The sequence below is a fragment of the Triturus cristatus genome, chromosome 11 (assembly GCF_964204655.1).
Source record: "Triturus cristatus chromosome 11, aTriCri1.1, whole genome shotgun sequence".
Lineage (NCBI taxonomy): Eukaryota > Metazoa > Chordata > Amphibia > Caudata > Salamandridae > Triturus > Triturus cristatus.
This window is the reverse complement of record NC_140594.1, coordinates 298,133,433-298,151,720: the sequence shown is the minus strand read 5'-3', so window position 1 is coordinate 298,151,720 and position 18,288 is coordinate 298,133,433. Positions and strand designations below refer to the sequence as shown.

Genomic DNA, 18,288 nt, shown 5'->3' with positions numbered 1-18,288 from the left:
TCCCTTCCTTTAAATATGTTAGATCATGCTACCTTGCCATGGTCTCCTGATACTAAGGATTTTCCTACTATAAGATTATATTTCACCATCCTGCCCTCTAACCCCCTTTTGATTTTAATCGATTCACCTGTTTGCTCACCAAGCCTGGGGTATACTTCAACAAGTCTATTACTTCTGTAAGCTTGTATTTGTTTTTTATGTCAAAGCTATTCCCAAGGAATTCACGAATTGTTCTAAAGGAATTGCCACCCTTAGAAACTATGCCCTAAACTCAGTAAAACATACTCGGGTAACTATGCCAGTCATAATATTTAGGTTTTTGGCCCATCTTGCTCCAGTATCCTAATTACCCATTCTCGCCTTTGAATTTTTCTATTCTTCGGTTTAATTAATTTTCCTGACCTGCAAGGCCCTAAACTGCTCTGTTTTACTTATAAGTACATCCATTACCTGGATTCATCTATAAATAGATCCTGTACTGTACATTAAAAACCCAGATTATTACCTGGACATGTAGTGCGGCCTGTCTCCATGTCTTGCTTTACGACAATGCACAATGCCTGGTTTCTGAAAGAAAAATATGAAAATTCTTTCATAGGGAAGTTAAAGGTAAACTATTTCCAAAATTCAGGTGGAAAACCATGTACTGTATTAAACTGTATTAAAAGAAAAACTTTGTGGTACTCATCTTCTGTTGTGTCTGCTCCGGTTTGATTGTGTTTTCCTTTTCCCTCTGTTATTTTGACCAGTTTCATTCTCTCCTCCTCGCCCCTTCCCAACTATCTTCTTGGCATTCACCCATGTGAATGAGTGCAATGCCATGTACATTGATAAATGAGTGATAAGAGAAGATGCTTGGACCAGTGTCCTTTCAAATTACCAGGAGCAATCAAATGTGCCCTATCCTCCCCTTTTACATAAGTCATGTGAGGCTCTTGCTAGAGCAAGCTGAGATTCCCCAAGCATAGCCCAGGGAGACATAGGCCATCACATACCACTGGCGAACAAAGCGGTACAAAAGGGGGTGGTGATGGACGGAGCATCAGAACCAATCAAACACTCACACCCAGTCAACAGATCTGGGTTTGATCCATCACCGTTCTTTAGCCCACTCTGCCACCCCAGTTCAAACATGCCAGAAACCGGTCCTAGGAAGCTTGTTTCCAGTCCAGGGAAGACATGGCTTGGCAGCTCGGGCTGGACTGTTCCCATGAGTCACAGGGTCAGACTGATTTGCATATGGCCATGTCTGAACTGGGGTGGCAGAGTGGGCTAAAGAATGGTGATGGATCAAACCCAGATCTGTTGACTGGGTGTGAGTGTTTGATTGGTTCTGATGCTCCGTCCATCACCACCCCCTTTTGTACCGCTTTGTTCGCCATAAGTTGGCAGGGTATGCTCAGACGTGAGTCCCTTGCTCACTTTGCCACTGGATTCAAGCAAGCCTGGCTGAAGACGGCTGAAATGCCAGAAACCGGTCCTAGGAAGCTTGTTTCCGGTCCAGGGAAGGCATGGCTTGGCAGTTCGGGCTGGACTGTTCCCATGAGGTACAGGGTCAGACTGATTTGCATATGGCCATGTCTGAACTGGGGTGGCAGAGTGGGCTAAAGAACGGTGATGGATTAAACCCAGATCAGTTGACTGGGGGTGAGTGCTTGCAATGTTCAACACTCCGTCCATCATTTTCTCTGGTTTTTGCTTTGTTCGCCAGAATCCAACCTTGAGCAGCTAAGGAAAATAATCACTGAACATGAGGTTCTGCTGAGGCAAGCAATATGAGCCATGAGGCCTAGTTCAAACACAGCTAGAGAGGGATTACAAAAATACAAAATGGAGTCGCATTCGCTAACTGAAGCTTGCACATTACATGGATAACTCAGTGGGTTGCACGCAGGGAATACAAATGATTTCTATTTAGCCGCACACTGCTAACCTAATATAGTATATAACGGGTGCATAATGATAATGGGTTTTGCAAACCTAACCACTGGGCAAGAAGCAGCATGAAGTCAGTTAGTTCCAATGTAACCAGTTAATATGTGATGTGGCATCTCATTGCATCCTAATTAGTAAAGCTAAAGTAAAATCTTTAATAGACTGGCTTTTTCAGGACAAAAAAACACTAAATACTCTCAAGATAGGAACCAGAAATCAAAGACTTGCATACATTGCACTCTCTCTAAAATATCAATTCCGGCAGAGCAGCTTCCCTTCCACTTCTCCCAAGCGGAGTTCGATACTAGGTAGAATTCTGCCTGGTGCAGCTTTCGAGGCATACTGGTGGGATGTTTGTGAATCAGAAAAAAGTAAAAATATGTTTCAGCAGAGATGTACATTTTTGCCCTTGTTCTTGTTCTTTTTGTGGGGTTTCGTCCAACCTTGGTAAATTGAACACAATCAATTATTTTGTTGAAACCTTTTCAGAGAACAGTCTGAAATGTCTTCCTCTGATGCATTTTAAAGAAAAAAATAGTGATGGATTTAGAACGAATTCTGGCAAATATATTTTAAAGGCAAGATATATTTTTGAAGAAACCAGTATAACATTTAATGTCCTTGTACAGCTTGCAGTTGCAGGTTTGGCACAGTTTTCCTCATCAAAACCCATCAGTGAATATTTGAAGACTCTTTACGAAAGGGGTTTGATGTACTCCCCTCACATTTTAATCGCTTTAATATTGGCTGTGCAACAGTAAAGTAGTGTAGAATTTAGTAAAGTCCCGTAGAATGCCTTAAACAGTAAAACAGTTCATGAAATGTGTTCCATGGCATTGGCTGCACAGCAGGCATGAAATAACTCCCAAAAATCAGGATGTAATTGCGACTTATTCATGATGAAATTCCTTCCGCAAAAGACTGTAATCAGAAATCACCTGCCACACAGAATTTTGAATTCATTTTGGATCCATTACCAGCATACTCAACAATGGTTCCAAAAGTGGAATGTAATTGCCCCACAATCATTTTGAAAGAGGCTGTATCTGCTCTGACTTCTGAGAGAGGAGGGTGGTGCTGTGTTTCATGGCGTTGGAGCCTGTCAGATAGTGAACTGTGCAGCCTTGCCTTGTGCTGAGGCTTGGAAGTTGGACGCTGGAGTTCTGGAAGAGACATCTTTTTTCCAGGTTGAAGTATTGAAGGTAGAACAGCTTGCGGATTTAGCACCAACTTACTTCTTCTTGTGTACCATACTTTAGCCACCACATGTTTGCTCTAAAATGAGCATCAATGGGTCTGTCTGTATCTTGTGCTAGATAGATGAGCAGTGCACAGATTCCCTCCTTCCCCCTACTACACATTCCCCCATCAAAAAAGGAACAGATACACCCATCTCTCACTATTGGCTGCATGGAAGATTGGCTAATTCATCAGTCTTCTTTTCAGATGAGGAATATCAGCCACTGATCACTTACCATCAGACCACATCCCAGATCCTGCTACATTCTCTGAACCCCATAGACTGGAGGAAGTGGAGGAGGAAATCCTGGCCTTGGCGGACGATTAAGGTTATAAAGGTAACTTTGCTCAGGACATAGGCCTGCTTGTGGGAAGGGGATAGGAATTAGCATGAATTGGGAGTGGCAGGAATGAGATGTGGGAAGTAGAATTGATGGGATTGGGAAGAATGTGATTGATGTATAGCTAGGCAAAGGTAGGAATGAGTGGCTCAGCGGGAAGAAAGCAAGATAAGTCTGAAGGGTAACGAGACAGGAAGGCGGTGAGGAAGCAGTTAGGAGGAAACGGAAGAGAACCCTGGCACTGGAGAGATCTCATGGGTGCTGGATAACTTTCAGTGACTTTAGGACATCAATCTGCAACTGCCAATGTGATGGGTGGAAAGATGATGTGGGACAGAGATGATTTTGGGTAAAAGGTGAGATTGGGAAGAGTAGGGGTGAGGTAAGTGGTTGGGTCAATGTTGGAGAGATCGGCCAGGAAGAAGGAGGGATTAGGATTGTTGGGCTGCTAGAAGGTCATATAGGAGGTGATGTGGGCAGCTGAAGGTGGAGGGCGGTTGAGGTGGGAAGTGGGGTAGATAAAGTGGAGTAATGGCTGATCACCCTCTTGTACATTCTGATGCTTTCCCTCTTTTCTGTGTACGCGCTGGGGAATTGAATGGCTCAACCTATTCTCCCTCTTGTTCCTGCTCCTGGTAGATTTTTTTTATTTTGCTTTTTTTCCCAATACCTTCTTCTAACTGTTCTTGCTCGCTTTTCCCACATGCTCTCCATTGCGGACTTATATGATATACTCCTCCTTTTGTTTTTTAATATGCTCTATCATATTTCTGCTTTTCTTTCCAGCCATCTCTATTTTCTTACGACCTCACATGCAACTAATCTAGTTTATTTTCTGTGCTTTTCTGTGGCTTGCACCCTTATCTTACACATTCGGATTTTTCACCCTGTTTTCCTACATTTTTCTCACTCATGTCTGAGCTGTCCAGATAGATTTTGTTTTGGCAATTGCTAGTGGTTCCCTTTGTTTTCTCTTAATCATTGTTGATTCTTTTGGGCCTATTCCTACCTGATTTCTTTGTTTCCTTCGGGAAATGTTCTTTCTCTTGCCTCGCTGCTCTGCTATATTCAAACCTTATGCTTTTTCCACTTAACATGGCTTTTGTTTTCCTCTGCCTGCTTATCTCATTAACTTTATTCTGCTTATTCGTGCATGCTCAACTACATTACTTGTGCAGACTCTTGATTTCCCAATTTCATGGATCTATACCCATTTACCCATCCATCTCACTTGTACTTTTCTCCGGATTGCTCACCCTCCCCTAATTGTAGGGATCTAATTTGTATAGCCCTTTGACCATGTCTGCTTGCTCATTTACAATTTATTTTCAAGATAATTGTTTTTGACTCCTCTGCTTCCTCTCATAGATGCCTATTGAGATTGTGCTGCTGCTCACAGTGCCTGTTGTGGACCCAGATAAGGAGGATCGCAATTGGAAGAGACCCCTGAACTGCCTCCATGTGATCACCGGTCCGCTTGTGTGCATCCTTACATTGAAGTCCGGGACATGTAAGTTACATCCTTAGCAACTAAATAGGCTCTTGCACTTGGGAATGCTATTTAATTGTTGAAGTAAAAGTTTGGTGTGGAAATCAAGCACTAGGGAGTGACGAATCAATTATAGGTATGTTACTTCGCTTATGAGAAATGTCATTATCATCTGGTGGTGGTTCTGGTATTAAGAATGACAGGATGCAGCTGAATTGCCACTTTAGACAGATCAACATTTGTTCAAATGCCTGATTTATCTGATTTCCAATGTCAATGATGCAACGCGACCTGAGATGTACCAAGTTTATGATCAAATATGATAACATGAATAATGAAAGGTTTTAAAAAAAAGAATTACAGGCTGCATAGACTTCTCAATGTCTAATCAAACGAAATGATGGATTGGGTCCTTTGGTAGTTGACCTGTGTCTAGCAATAATTGGATGGATTAGGTGTCATTTAGCTCCTTAATTTGAGTAGCGAGTTTCTGGTGATAATCTAGAACTTTTGGCCACGTAGTTTCAATGATTATTTGGATAAGGCAACTGGCCTTTGTCTTGTAGTTCAGAATGATGTGATGGATTAAAAGGGTCTAGGATGTGATGCTCTGATTTATCTGGGTGTTAACTAGTACCATGCAGCAGTGAGATGGGCTATCCAGTAGTTGTCTCAGACCTCAGAATGAAAGGATACATCTTCTGGTACTTGTCTAGTGCCTCTGCCTCATAGAATAATAGTTTAGAAGTACCTGATGGGGTGGGACATGTATCTGAATGGTGGAACCTGCTGTCTGTTTGTTATCAGGTACCTCGGAAGGATGGAATTGGTAGCTAGCACTATATCATTCCGTTTGCATAGTACTTTGATAATGAAACAATGTTGTGCTGATTATTGACCTTCTTCCTTTTTCATCCCACAGACGGACTATATAAGATCGGAGAGGTGTTTCCTGTGTGGACAGTGTTCATTTTAGTATCTTCTCTGCTGGCTGTGGTAGTCTTCTTTACTTCAAAGAATGAGTCCGCTCCAAAATATCACTGTGTAAGAGCCCACTAACTCCTCCTTACTACAGAGGGCTTAAGCCACTATTACGTGTCTTGAATGCAATCATGCCTCCTGTATCCTAGTAAGAAATGTCTTATAATGGAATGGGTTCAACTGGGGCCCATTAGGAGATTCCCTGCCCCTCTAAAAAAAAGTACAGGATTAGGACTGTCTTCATAACTCCACAAGCCTTTCCTCCTTTTTGTGCATTTCTTCTTCCCCTATCATGTTTGTATCTAGGCAGAGCAAAAAGACATTCTGCAAAATTGAGGAACTATTTGATGGGTGACTAGGTCATTCTGCATTTGACTTAAATTATAAATTGCTATCTACTTCACACCCTTTTCCCATCGGCGTGGCCCATCTCTCTACTGACACCCTCACCGGATGTCAAAGTTGACAACCGTAGGCTAATCTTTGTTTGCTTTTCAGTTCTACATTAACTATATTGCAAAGGAAGCTTACGTTAGTAAAATGTTCTTTTCACTCGCAAACATAACGTGGACCTTCATGCAGTTTTCTCTTCAGATATTGCAATGTCACTTTGAATCTGGATTTTTCGCCTTCCTCTATTCCATTGTGTACATAAGTTCTACTTTGCTGTGTTTCGATACAGTTCTTTTACTTCCATCAGTGGTAAGGTAATGCAGTAAAACTGGAATATGATGCTCGTCACCCCCAACAACTTCATCATATCCTCTTCATCATTCTTTGCTTCCACATAGAGAAGGCTCCTACGGTCACATGTAATTAAACACAAAAGGTGATGGGAGGAATGCTTATAATTTGTCTAACGACTGACCATCGCTCGGGGTAGCAACCCAACCCATCGTTCTTTTGCTCACCATGCCACCTCAGTTTAGGACCAGTCATATGCAGTCCTACCCTCGGAGAGGACCTGGCTTGGCAGTTTGGCCTGGACTGTTCCCATGAGGAACAGGGTCAAGACTGATTTACATATGACTGGGCCCAAACTGGTGGCGTGGTGAGGAAAAGAATGATGTGTTGGAGTGCTACCCCGAGCATTTGCCAGTGGTTAGACTCATTGCAAGCAGCCTCCCATCAACTTTTGTGTGTTTCATATACCGCTGAAAGTGGCATAGGTATGCCCAGACATGGGTCCCATGCTCACTGTGTCACTGGAACCAAGCTGCACCCGGCTGATGAGCCCATAACTAGGGCAAAACTGGTCCTGGGTTGCTTGTGTTCCGATTTAGGGAGGACCTGACTTGTCATTTCGGACTGGTCTGTTCCCATGGGGAGCAGGGTCAATAATAATTTGCATATGGCTGGTTCCAAACTGAGGTGGCATGGTGAGCAAAAGAATGATGGATTGGAGTGCTACCCCGAGTGATTGCCAGTGATTAGACTTATTGCAAGCATTCCACCCAATCACCTTTTGTTTGTTACATATTTAATTAACCTTCTTTTAGTATTGCAATACATGTGTATGTATAACTACAAATGTACAAGCACTGCTGCTTAGATGTTGCTTTAAATATATACTGAAAACCCCACCATAACACAGTAAACATGAGTGCACTGGGTGACAATGGCCACAGTAACATCATTGGTACTTACTGAAGGATCAATATTGGTGCAGTTATCCCTTCTGTTACCTACAAAGCTTTGATGTATATAAACCTGTGTTGTAGTATTTGGTGAGAATCCTGTAGTTTAGATGGTTAACGTTATTTACAGATATACACATTGTCTTTAAAGTACTTGCCAAAGAATATAAGCTGTGCTGATAAATTGTGGTGATATTAATAGTGATGGTTGTATTTGAAATGAAAATAGATTAGTAGACAATTGGATGCTCCTCATTTAAATACTTTTGTGCTCTATGAAAAAATGATTGGTAGTAGCACTGCACCCCTGCCCAAACAATAAAAAGATATTGCCCTGTAAATTAGTTTTAGTGTTAAAAGAGAGTACTGCACACTGAAAAGAGTCTCCAGAAATGACTTCTCTGGCAGTCATGTTTATACACTTTAATAAGTAAATGTTATGCCCAGTAAAAGTCTTTCTGCGAAAGTCTATTTCCCCTTCATGCCACTGTGGTATAGTCCATGTATTTCTTTCCCCTTTGCTTAACATTAGTTACAACCTGGTCTTTTGAACAGTGTCTCGGTTTATACACTGCTTCATTCATGTTTTTTTGAGCAGTGACATTATCTTTCTCCGTTTGTGATCACTTCAGTTTGCTTACTGAGTAATTTTGTTTGTGAGGGTTTTGTCTTTACTGGCCAAACTCGGCTCTCAGTATAGTAAGACAAAGTTAAACTGTAAGAATGACCAGCCTTCCTTGCTGTGCATTAATGATTTGTTTAATTGTAGCCTTTTGGGAGGCCTTATGCAGTATCTAAAGTCACAGAGCTAAGGACTCTGAGTCAAAAGTAGTTGGCACTAGTTTGCTTGCTATTGAAGAGCACTTCTGTATTAGTTGTACATGAGACCCCAGTTTATTTTTAAACAGTACATATTTAGTAAATATTTCATACAAAGAATACATTGAATGTGTGCTTTCAGCTCTTCACATTGACATCTACAACTGTATAGTGTGACGAGAAGGCTTCTCATTGCGATACAAATGCCTTTATAACTGGACCCCTTCATCCTAAACCACATTATGTTGTGATAAGATGCATGTAATTGGAATGTTGTGTCAACACATTGTTTAACCCGTGCTGGGTTTGAGCGAGGCCTCCAAAAACTAAGCAAATTAAAACTACTCTGAAGAGTACTCCTTATGGTCACAAACCTAACCATATGCCTTGGTTAACCTAAACCAAACGTATTACTTTTCCACCAACTCTCAGTAGAACCAGGATAATAATTTAGCTTTGCTGTCTGGTAGTCAAAGCATAAACACGTTCCAAGTCTCTCTTCCTTCCTAAAATAATTACAAGCTAATTTGAATTCCCCTGCTTTGTGGATGAAGGCTCAGACAAATCAAAGGCCATGCGCTTGGAACACTTACATCCCAAAGTGAAACCTCAAAGTGGCCAGTTAAGATCCATAAATAGCTCAATACATCCCTCTTCTGCCAGGCCTTGTGCCCCATCACTCAGACCCTGCAGTTTAATGCACCACTGACAATGAGCTGCATGTGCCATATTTTGTATTTGAACCTATTGCTAACTCCCAAACTTTAAGCTACAGTGTGGTGTCCTCAAAAGGACCTAAAAGAAAGCATTATCTCATTTGATGATCATTTCTTTGAATTATTTTCATCCTGAAATTGTCCTCATCTTCTCTGGTAATCATGGTTATTCTCATTTCCCACTTCATTCCTAATAATTCTCTGGGGTGGAGTGGACATTGTGGAGCCATTTCCATGTGGGGCATTGATACTCTCTGACAGTCCTCAAAGGCAGAACTCTGTTATATATTCTGATTTACTCCATGAATAGTCATAAGGTGCATTTGCACTGGAGCTGTTTGCATAGCCATTGATTATGGTGAAAACCTAATGGTGCAATACCTGAGGAACATCACTGAGAGCCTGCTCTCGGGGAAGGGCGAGAGAGGAATCTCTGTTTACTTATTTCTGTGAGGAGTCTGTTTAAGTTGTCTGCCTCTAGGGGATTCCCTGTCTCCCTCTATCTCTTGGGAATATTCTTCATGCGCTTCTTCTGGTGGTCTTCTGCTTCTGTCTTGTCTCAAGTTAAAATATAGGTTACGAACATGGAGTTAAAAATATCAACTCCATAATGAACAAAACTCTCATTTGGAAATTAGAATCGGCTTCTAAAATGGTGCAATATCAATTGTGTGGAAGAACATGAGTTTGAAGGTCTGGGGATAGAGGCATATAAGGATCTCCGAAATTAGAAGAAATAATTTAAAGTAAGCATTCATCCCCTGATCTGCCTCTTTAGTTTTCCACCACATGAACTTACACAATCCTACCCAGTTCCACAAAGCTTGCAAGCCTCTTCTCACAAATACCTACCTCATCATTATCTTGTCTAGCTATCTCAGGCCCTCCATCAATATCTATATCGGGATTATGCTACTAGTATGAAGCAGGAAAAAAGTAGATTGAAGACAAGCACTTCCAAAAGGGAGTGATAGCTGGGGAAACATTTTTACATTTGAGGTGAAATAAATTTCAGCATTGGAGAACTCCCTCATAAAATGAACACGATTCTTAACATTTAAGTGTAAAGAAATGTACTACTTAATCTCTGTGTTTGTGCTCTGGAGAATTTGAAACCCATTGCTGGCCTCTATTCTTTCATCTCCCTTTGGTGGATTCTCCATGTACTGTTTCTCTAGGATGGAAGGGTGTCTTCTCCTCTTGTCTGCTTCTTGGAGATTTTCCATTTTGTGTTCTTTATTTCTTTTCTTATTTTTTACCGCTTTGTCCCACGGATGTTGGCTGAATGCTCTAGCTCTGGTGGAGTCTCCATATTTCTGCTTTACTCTTGAGGCACAAGGGAGAATTGTGAAAGGGTCTAAAGCTTCATTTGATCTAAACCTTTATCTAGAGAGAGTAATTTTCAAACATATCCCTAGTATTTCTCACTGCCTCTTCTCTCCTAAAAAGCATTCTTATCTTGCAGATCTTATCTTTCTTTGTCACCTGACAAAGCCCCTTTTCTCCAGACATCCCATGTTTACCTCCTTTACACAAATGTTCTGATAGGTTCATGAGTTGTTATATCCTCAGTGTGCAAATAATGTATAACAGCAGCATGTATATGGTTTTGTCTTGGCTTTAGATTTTCTCATACTTGGGGTTCTTGGTCAGTGCACTGTGGATTAATGCTGCTGCCACTGAAGCTGTGAACATCCTTCGTACCTTTGGCGTGATCTTTAAACTGAGCAACACTGTTCTTGGTCTAACACTGCTGGCTTGGGGAAACAGCATTGGAGGTGAGCGTAATCAGTTCGCTTTTTGAAACTGCATTGTTTATGGGTTCTGCAAATGACCATTGGCACAGCAGCAGTGAAGACGAGAAGGGTGAATGAGCATTAGCAAACCGCACTAGAGGAGTGAACGAGAATTGGGATAGGAGCAGAGGAGTTGAGAGCCGTGCGTGAGCATTAGGAAATTGCATTCAAGATGAGATCAGTAAATTGGTTTTTGTATAACAGCGGTGGAGATGAGGAGTCAATAAGTATTGTAATAGCAGCATGTAGGTAAGAGGAGTGAATGAGCATTGGGCAATAGCTAGAGAGGAGGGTATGAGAATTTTGACTGCAGCAATGGGGGTGAGAGGAGTGGAGTGTTGAGACAGAAGCAGTGGAGGTGAGGAGTGAATGAGCATTGGGGAACAGCACTAGAAGTAATAGCAGTGAGTGATTATTAGGATAGCAGCAATGGACATGAGACCAATTAATGAATATTGGGAAACAGCAGTGAAAGTTAGAGGAGTGAATGAGCATTGAGAAACTACACTGGAGGTTGGACAAGTACATAAGCACTAGAAACCAGTATAGTGAGGGGAATGATTGAGCATCAGGAAATCGCTGGAGGTGAGAGGAGTGAATGAGCTGTGGAAAACCCCATTGGAGATTGGGAAACAACATTGGAAGAAGAAAGGTGATAGAGCATTGGATACAGCAACAGAGAGGAGTCCATTATCTTTGGGAAACAGCATAGGAGGAAAGTAGTTTGAAACAGGGTTGGAAAACAGGAGGGGTAGAGGTGCATAAGCATCGGGAAACAGCACTGGAGGTGAGATGAATGAATGCGTATTGGGAACCAGCATTGGGACGAAGGGAATGAATGAGTATTATGATACAACATAGGAGAGAGAGGAGTCCATGAGAAATGTTAAACTGCATTGTGAGTTGAGAGTGTTGATTGATTAGGAAGCTTAATTGGAGGTGGTAGTGGATGAGCTTTGGGGAAGGACTGGCAGTGAGAGTAGTGAATAATCCCTCTGAGAGAATTAGCAGTGAAGGGGGTAAATGAGTTGTGCGATATAGCTTTGGAGGTGAGAGGAAAGAATGAGCATTAAGAAACAGCCGTGGGGGCAAGAGGAGTAAATGAAAAGCCTTGGAGGTGATAGGAATGAATGAACACTGAGAAACCAAATTGGCAGTGACAGGCGTGAATGAGCATTGCAAAACTGCATTCAGGGTGAAAGGAGTGAATGAATATTGGAGGTGAAAAGAGTGAATGAGCAATGGGGAAATTACGTGGAAGTGAAAGGATTGAGTGAGCATTGGGAAGCTGTGTTGAAGGTCAGAGGAGTGAATGAGCATTTGAAATTTGCACTGGAGGTGAGGGAAGTTCATAAGTAGTGGGAACAGCAGTGGAGTGAACAAGCATTTAAAAAGCTTTGGACATGAGAGAATTTAACGAGCAGGAAGTGAATGAGCATTAGGGAGCAACATCGGAGGTGAGAGGAGTGACTGAGCATTGGGGTTCTGCATTAGACGAGATAGGAATAAGTGAGCATTGGCGGTGGGAAAATTGAAAGAGCATGAATAAGCAGTGTCAAAAGTGAGCACCCTAGACGAGAGACCTTGGAGGACAACTCTAGAGGTGAAAGGACTGTGAAAACCTCTAGGTCAGGAGCACTGAAGGTGAGAGGACAAAGGGGCAGAATAGGGGTTGAGGAGGAGATTTAGAAATGCCATATGGTTCTGATGCTTTTGTTTGCATCAATAACAATTCTCATGTTATATTCGTATCAATTTGCTTTTATATAGTGCTTAGTTCTTCAGGTTTCGCCACATGAGGACTGCAAAAAGGTGTTGATGCTTTATGTAATAGCACTAAATGTATCCACCTCAGATGGTTAAAAGGCTCAGTTGTCCCTTTGGGATTCAAATGTGTTTCTAGTATTTCACACCAAAGGTCGACAGCCATTGCTTAGATCACTGAGCATGCATAAAGATTTCAGAACTTCTATTCAAGTCATCCTTTTTTTTTTTCCTCATATGACCTCCGTAGCTATAGCAACCTCTCGACCTGGTCCACCTTTGGTGCATATAACTTGGTGATTCCAATCTCAGTTGGTGTTCTTTATGGGGAACGCCCGTTTATACACAACCTGAGCTGACACAGAGGTTTTAATCATTGGAACTAATCCTATACCTTAATCCAATCTGATCTAATTGAAAGATGGATCATCCAACAAGTTCCAAAATAACCCAGTATCTGGCCTTTCTCTATATACATTTACCCTCTGATCTAAAGCTCTGAAATATCTTACAGAATTCCACAACCCATTATCGGGTCTCGCACCCCACCAGACATGGATACAATGCCAAATAAAATAAGAAATGGGCTTACCTCCACATCAGTACCCATGGCCCTAGTCTTACCCACGTCTCTCCAAAATTCTTGTATCTTGGGACAGGAGGCGAATACGTGGACATCATCTGCATTCTGGAAACCACATCTCAGGCAACTAGCTTCTCCACCACCCTTTATTCTGGATATTTTAAGGAGGGACCAGTATATCTTGTGGAGTGTGAAAAAGTGGTTTCTTCTGAGTGCAGCAGATTTAATCAGTGGGTAAAGAATGTCTATAGATACTTGCCATAAATCTTTCAGCTCTTCACTCGGCAAGTAGTTCTCCCAGACCCGGTATGGCTTTTCCATCTTTCTATCTACTGCAGCCAGAAAATGGTTATAACAGTGAGCCACTTCTTTCTTCCTCGGGGCCAGATCTTGTAGTTCGTTTTCCATGGGATTATCTTCCAAAAGGGACCAGCTTTGACTCTTGCACCAAGATGAGAGCTGATAAAACTTGAACATAGACACAGCTCCACTCGTAATATGGCTCCAAAAGTCCCAAGGATGACATTTATTACCCACTACAACGTCTTTCCACTGTGAGACTCCGGCCTCTTTTAGTGGCTGAGCTAGAGCGTCCAAAAGACACTCCGGTGTTCCAGGAGAGCCCCACACAGGTGCCCAATCACTATAATAGGAAAGTCTCGACAATCCCACCATAGCTTGGCAGCCATACGCAACGTCTTCAGACGGATTTTTTCAAAAACCTTAGGGGAGCCAAATTTGTACATGAATCCTAACTCCACTACACCGTCTAGCATAGCTTTAAACATGCTGCCAATCAACGAGTCATCTGGAGTAAGCAATAACATCCTACAATTTTTTAATTGATAAGCCCAACAGTCTGGTAAACCCATGCCCCTTTGCGTTAATTTGCGCCTAAGTTTGTTCCAGGGCAGCCTTATCCCTTTACCTGCCCAGATAAAGGAGGATATCTTGCCCTGAATTTTAAGAATGTCAGCTTTTGCAAATTCTAGTGGAATATTATTAAAGAGATTTGTGTATTTCGGAAGGACACACATTTTAATCAAGTTAACCCGACCATAATGGGAGAGTGAAATATTCTGCCATCTTTTTAATAGAACATCAACCTCTTTCGAAACTCTATCTAGATTAGTTTTTGGAATTTCTCTAAGGTCCTGAGTTGTTATAACTCCGAGATATCTGAGCTCCCTAGCAAAAATCCGTTCCTGGTCAATGATGTTCCATGCCATAATCTCAGTTTTGTCATTGTTTATTTCATAGCCAGAGAATTTCCCTAAAATCTGGGCTTCAACAAGAAGCTCCGGGAGTTTAGTGTCGATATTAGAGGATAATAAAATTAAATCATCCGCATGGAGTGCTAGTTTCCTCACAAACCCATTTACTTCAAAAGGAGCGATCTTCTTATTTAATCTTAAACTCTGGGCTAAAGGTTCTATGTATATATAGAATAGGGGACAATGGGCAACCCTGCCTGGTGCCACGCCCTATATTAACAACAGGAGAAAGGCTACCATTGACCAGAATCCGAGCCCGGGGTGATATATATGTTTTTTAAATAACTTCTCTAAAACCGTCGGCAAAGCCAAAGGCCTTCAGGGTCCTATCCAGGAAATGCCTATTCACACAATCGAAGGCTTTGGCTGCGTCGACAGTAATGATTGAAAGAGGGAGACCCTGTGATGACGCCAGATCCACCGCCCCAATTAAAGTTTGTACTAGTTCTGACATCTGCCTGCCCTTGAGAAAGCACTTTTGATCCTCATGCATTATTGGCCCTAATGTATTACAAAGCTGATTATTTAAAATCCCAGCAAATACCTTATAATCAACATTTAATAATGACATTGGCAGATATGAGTGGCACTGAATTGGATCCTTACCGGGCTTCAGAATCAAAGTGATAACTGCGTCACTCCAGGAGTCAGGCAGTGGGGATGTACCATTTAAGATCTCATTATACAATTTTAGCCAGACCGGGATAATTTCCTCCCTCAACATGGAATAAACCTCAATCGGGATGACATCTGGGCCTGCCGCGTTCCCTTTTTTAGCTGTATCTAAAACAGATAATATCCCACTCCCTGTTATTTCTAGTGAAAGAATTTCTTGACTTGCCTTGACCAGCCTCAGTTATTTTTGGAAGCTGTTTCTCTTTAAGCCACCTATCAGTATATTCCTCTACACCCTGAAGGGCTTCTCGATATAGCTGCTGAAAGAATTGCACAAAACCCTGTTCTATATTCCCTTTATACTCTGTGAGTTGTGTACCTATTTTAATCTTACTAATATAATTGTTAGCTCTATCTACCCTGCTCTTCATGGCAAGAAGCTTGCCATAGTTCTCCCCTTGGTCAAAGTCCCTCATTTTGCTTGCCTCCCATTTTGGAGTAAGATCTCTTCAGTCTTAAGTCTGAACTTCAGCTGGAGCTCCTCAACTCTCTTTGTTAAGGTATCGTTCTCTGCTTCAAGAGGACAGCTCGCCTTTAAATCTGCTTCTGCCCCTGCTATCTGTAACTCTAAATCGGCCAGTTCTTTCCTCTCGGCCCTAGCCCAGCCCACAACAGCCCCTTTTAGTATCCCTCTCATCCAGGCCTTAAAGGTATCCCAGACAATGTACAGGGGGGCAGACCCTACATTGTTTTGAAAGAAAGTAGCAGTTTCAACCTTCCAAAAAACAGGAGTTGAAGGTTGCAAAAGAAATCTCCTATTTAATGTCCATCTCCTCAGAGTGAGCTCTAGAGGGAGTTCCAGGTTAAGAGCTATGGCACCATGATCAGATAGATGTATAGGCAAATATTTGATTAAGCTAACTTTATCAAGATCTGAGTGCTCCATAAATATGTAATCGATTCTGGAGTAATGGGAATTCTTCTTGCTATAAAAAGAGTACTCCCTACTCTCTCCCATTTTTTTCGACCATACATCAGAGGTTAACATTTTTTAAAATATTCAAAAGATGGTCTTTAACACGCGGAACTATCATCTGCGTTCGAGGGGAGGACCTATCTAGCTTGTTATTTAAGAGCACATTAAAATCTCCCAATATCAGAGGAGCCTCATAATCGGCCAAGGCAAGACAGAGAGGTGTAGTATCGTCCTCATTGGGCCCATTATAGCTAGCTAACGTGTATTTAGTCTCCTGACATTTAATTTCCGCAATAACCCAACGTCCTCTGTCGTCTACCTGTGACTTAATAAGCTCAGCTCCTAATTTCACTTTAAGTAGAACGGCAACCCCCTTCGAACAGCATTGCTGGTCTGAAGCTATGATCTTATCAACCCATCTTTGTTTTCCAAATAGTGCCTTACATTCTGCTTGTAAAAGGTGGGTCTCCTGGATCATAAGGATCCTAGCTGAACTATTTTTTAAGTATTGAAGAATCAGACGCTGTCTTCGTTTAACTCTTAAGCCATTAACATTCCAACTTAAAAATTCAAGATATCGATTCCCTCCCCGAACAGATCTATCCCCCACCATTATCCTGACTCCACCCTCTGTTGTAACTACTGGAGGCTGTTATGTCACATGAAATTATGATTACTTTTTTTATTTTTTCCCAATGCTCCCCACCAACAAACGTGAACTCCCACTACCCCCCAACCCACCCACAGGAACCCTCCCTGACTACCAATTGGCAATAGAATATTGCCTTTCGAGCCGGAGACCCCTAGCCTCCAACGTAAATAAAGAAACCAAAATAATAATAAATGCTGAATTCCCTTAATCCATAAACTATAAATTAGATTTAGTTTGTGCCAGGAAGCTATCTACTTCCTCCGTAAACCTGAAATTATACATTTTGTTTGCCCATACAACTTTTAGAAAGGCAGGAAATCGCAGCTGGACTTGAGCTCCCTGGTCCCTTAATGCGTCCATCTGCTTACCCAGTTCCCATCTCCTATCTTCTGTGACCCGAGAGATGTCGGACCGAATTCTGAAGGAGGCAGTAGTTGCTCCTTAAGAAGATAGGATTGGATGTATACTAGAATTTTCCTGGGCTTTTTCCAAGCAGAGTTCAACTTAAAGTGGTCCCTGTGGACTCGCTGGATGTCAGTTTCCCAAACTGATGCCGCTGCGATCTGGGGAACGGCTTTAGTCAAAATGTCTATAACACAGGATTTTAAGTTGGCACCTTCCAACCCTTCTTTTAAGTCTAAAATCCTGATGTTATTCCTTCTTGAAATATTTTCAAGCCTCCCCAATCCCTCCGGCAGGTCCCGCTCTCTTTCTTTCAGTCTAACCACTTCTTGGGTGTTATCTTTAACCTCCTGACCTAGTTCCCCTACTTTGTTTAAGGGCCCCCATCCTATGCATCAGTGCCAACAGGTTTTCCTCTAAACCAGTGCAAGTATCTTGTATCTCTTTTTGATTTGATTCAGAGGTAGAGAAACCAGCTCCAATCTACACCGATAACTGCCTTAACATCCTGTGTAATGTATCCGGACTCTGTGCTGCTACCTCTGAAAACGTATCCCCTACCTCACCTTGTTCATCTTGAGAGCCCCCCCACCATAGAGGTCGTCTCACTTAACGGAGCAAATCGGTTGGAAAGTGGGATAGAAGGGTTTAATTCCAAGGATTCTCCTGCTGCTGACACAGCATGTTTTATGGGTTCCGAATTGCTCTGAGAATTAGCCATAAAATAGGACCTTAGTGAGGGAGTCACCTGTGAGGAAACCAGGTTCTTATTTTTCTTTCTGCTCTTCGCTGGGGTAAACTTAGCACATTTATTGAGAGACTGCCTGTGCTTATGACTATTTACTGAAGTCTCAGTGGCTTGACACGGTTGTTGCGCAGGAGTTTCTCTACCCAGAAAGGTATGTGATCTTAATTTGTATCTTTTGCCCAGTGGTGCCTCAGTGTTTGGTGCCCCAGGGAAAGGATTATTTGAGTTTAACGGACCCCCCTTGTCCAGGTTGCTGAGTAGCTAACTCCATGGAGTAAAGGGCAGGCTCATATCTTAATTTAATTATTTTGTTTGACTGAT

At 42.0% G+C, this 18,288-nt stretch overlaps 1 protein-coding gene across 3 annotated transcripts in view; it reads left to right on the top strand.

Annotated features, from left to right (window-relative positions):
• The window catches only part of SLC8B1 (solute carrier family 8 member B1), a 244,809-nt gene that overhangs the window by 191,781 nt on the left and 34,740 nt on the right, over positions 1 to 18,288 (top strand). For all 3 annotated transcript variants that reach the window (XM_085636233.1, XM_085636231.1, XM_085636232.1), the window contains 4 exons: positions 3,382 to 3,512; positions 4,884 to 5,025; positions 5,927 to 6,048; positions 10,782 to 10,935. In XM_085636233.1, the coding sequence (XP_085492359.1) occupies positions 3,382 to 3,512; positions 4,884 to 5,025; positions 5,927 to 6,048; positions 10,782 to 10,935 (549 nt within the window). The remainder of the gene's footprint in view (positions 1 to 3,381; positions 3,513 to 4,883; positions 5,026 to 5,926; positions 6,049 to 10,781; positions 10,936 to 18,288) is intronic.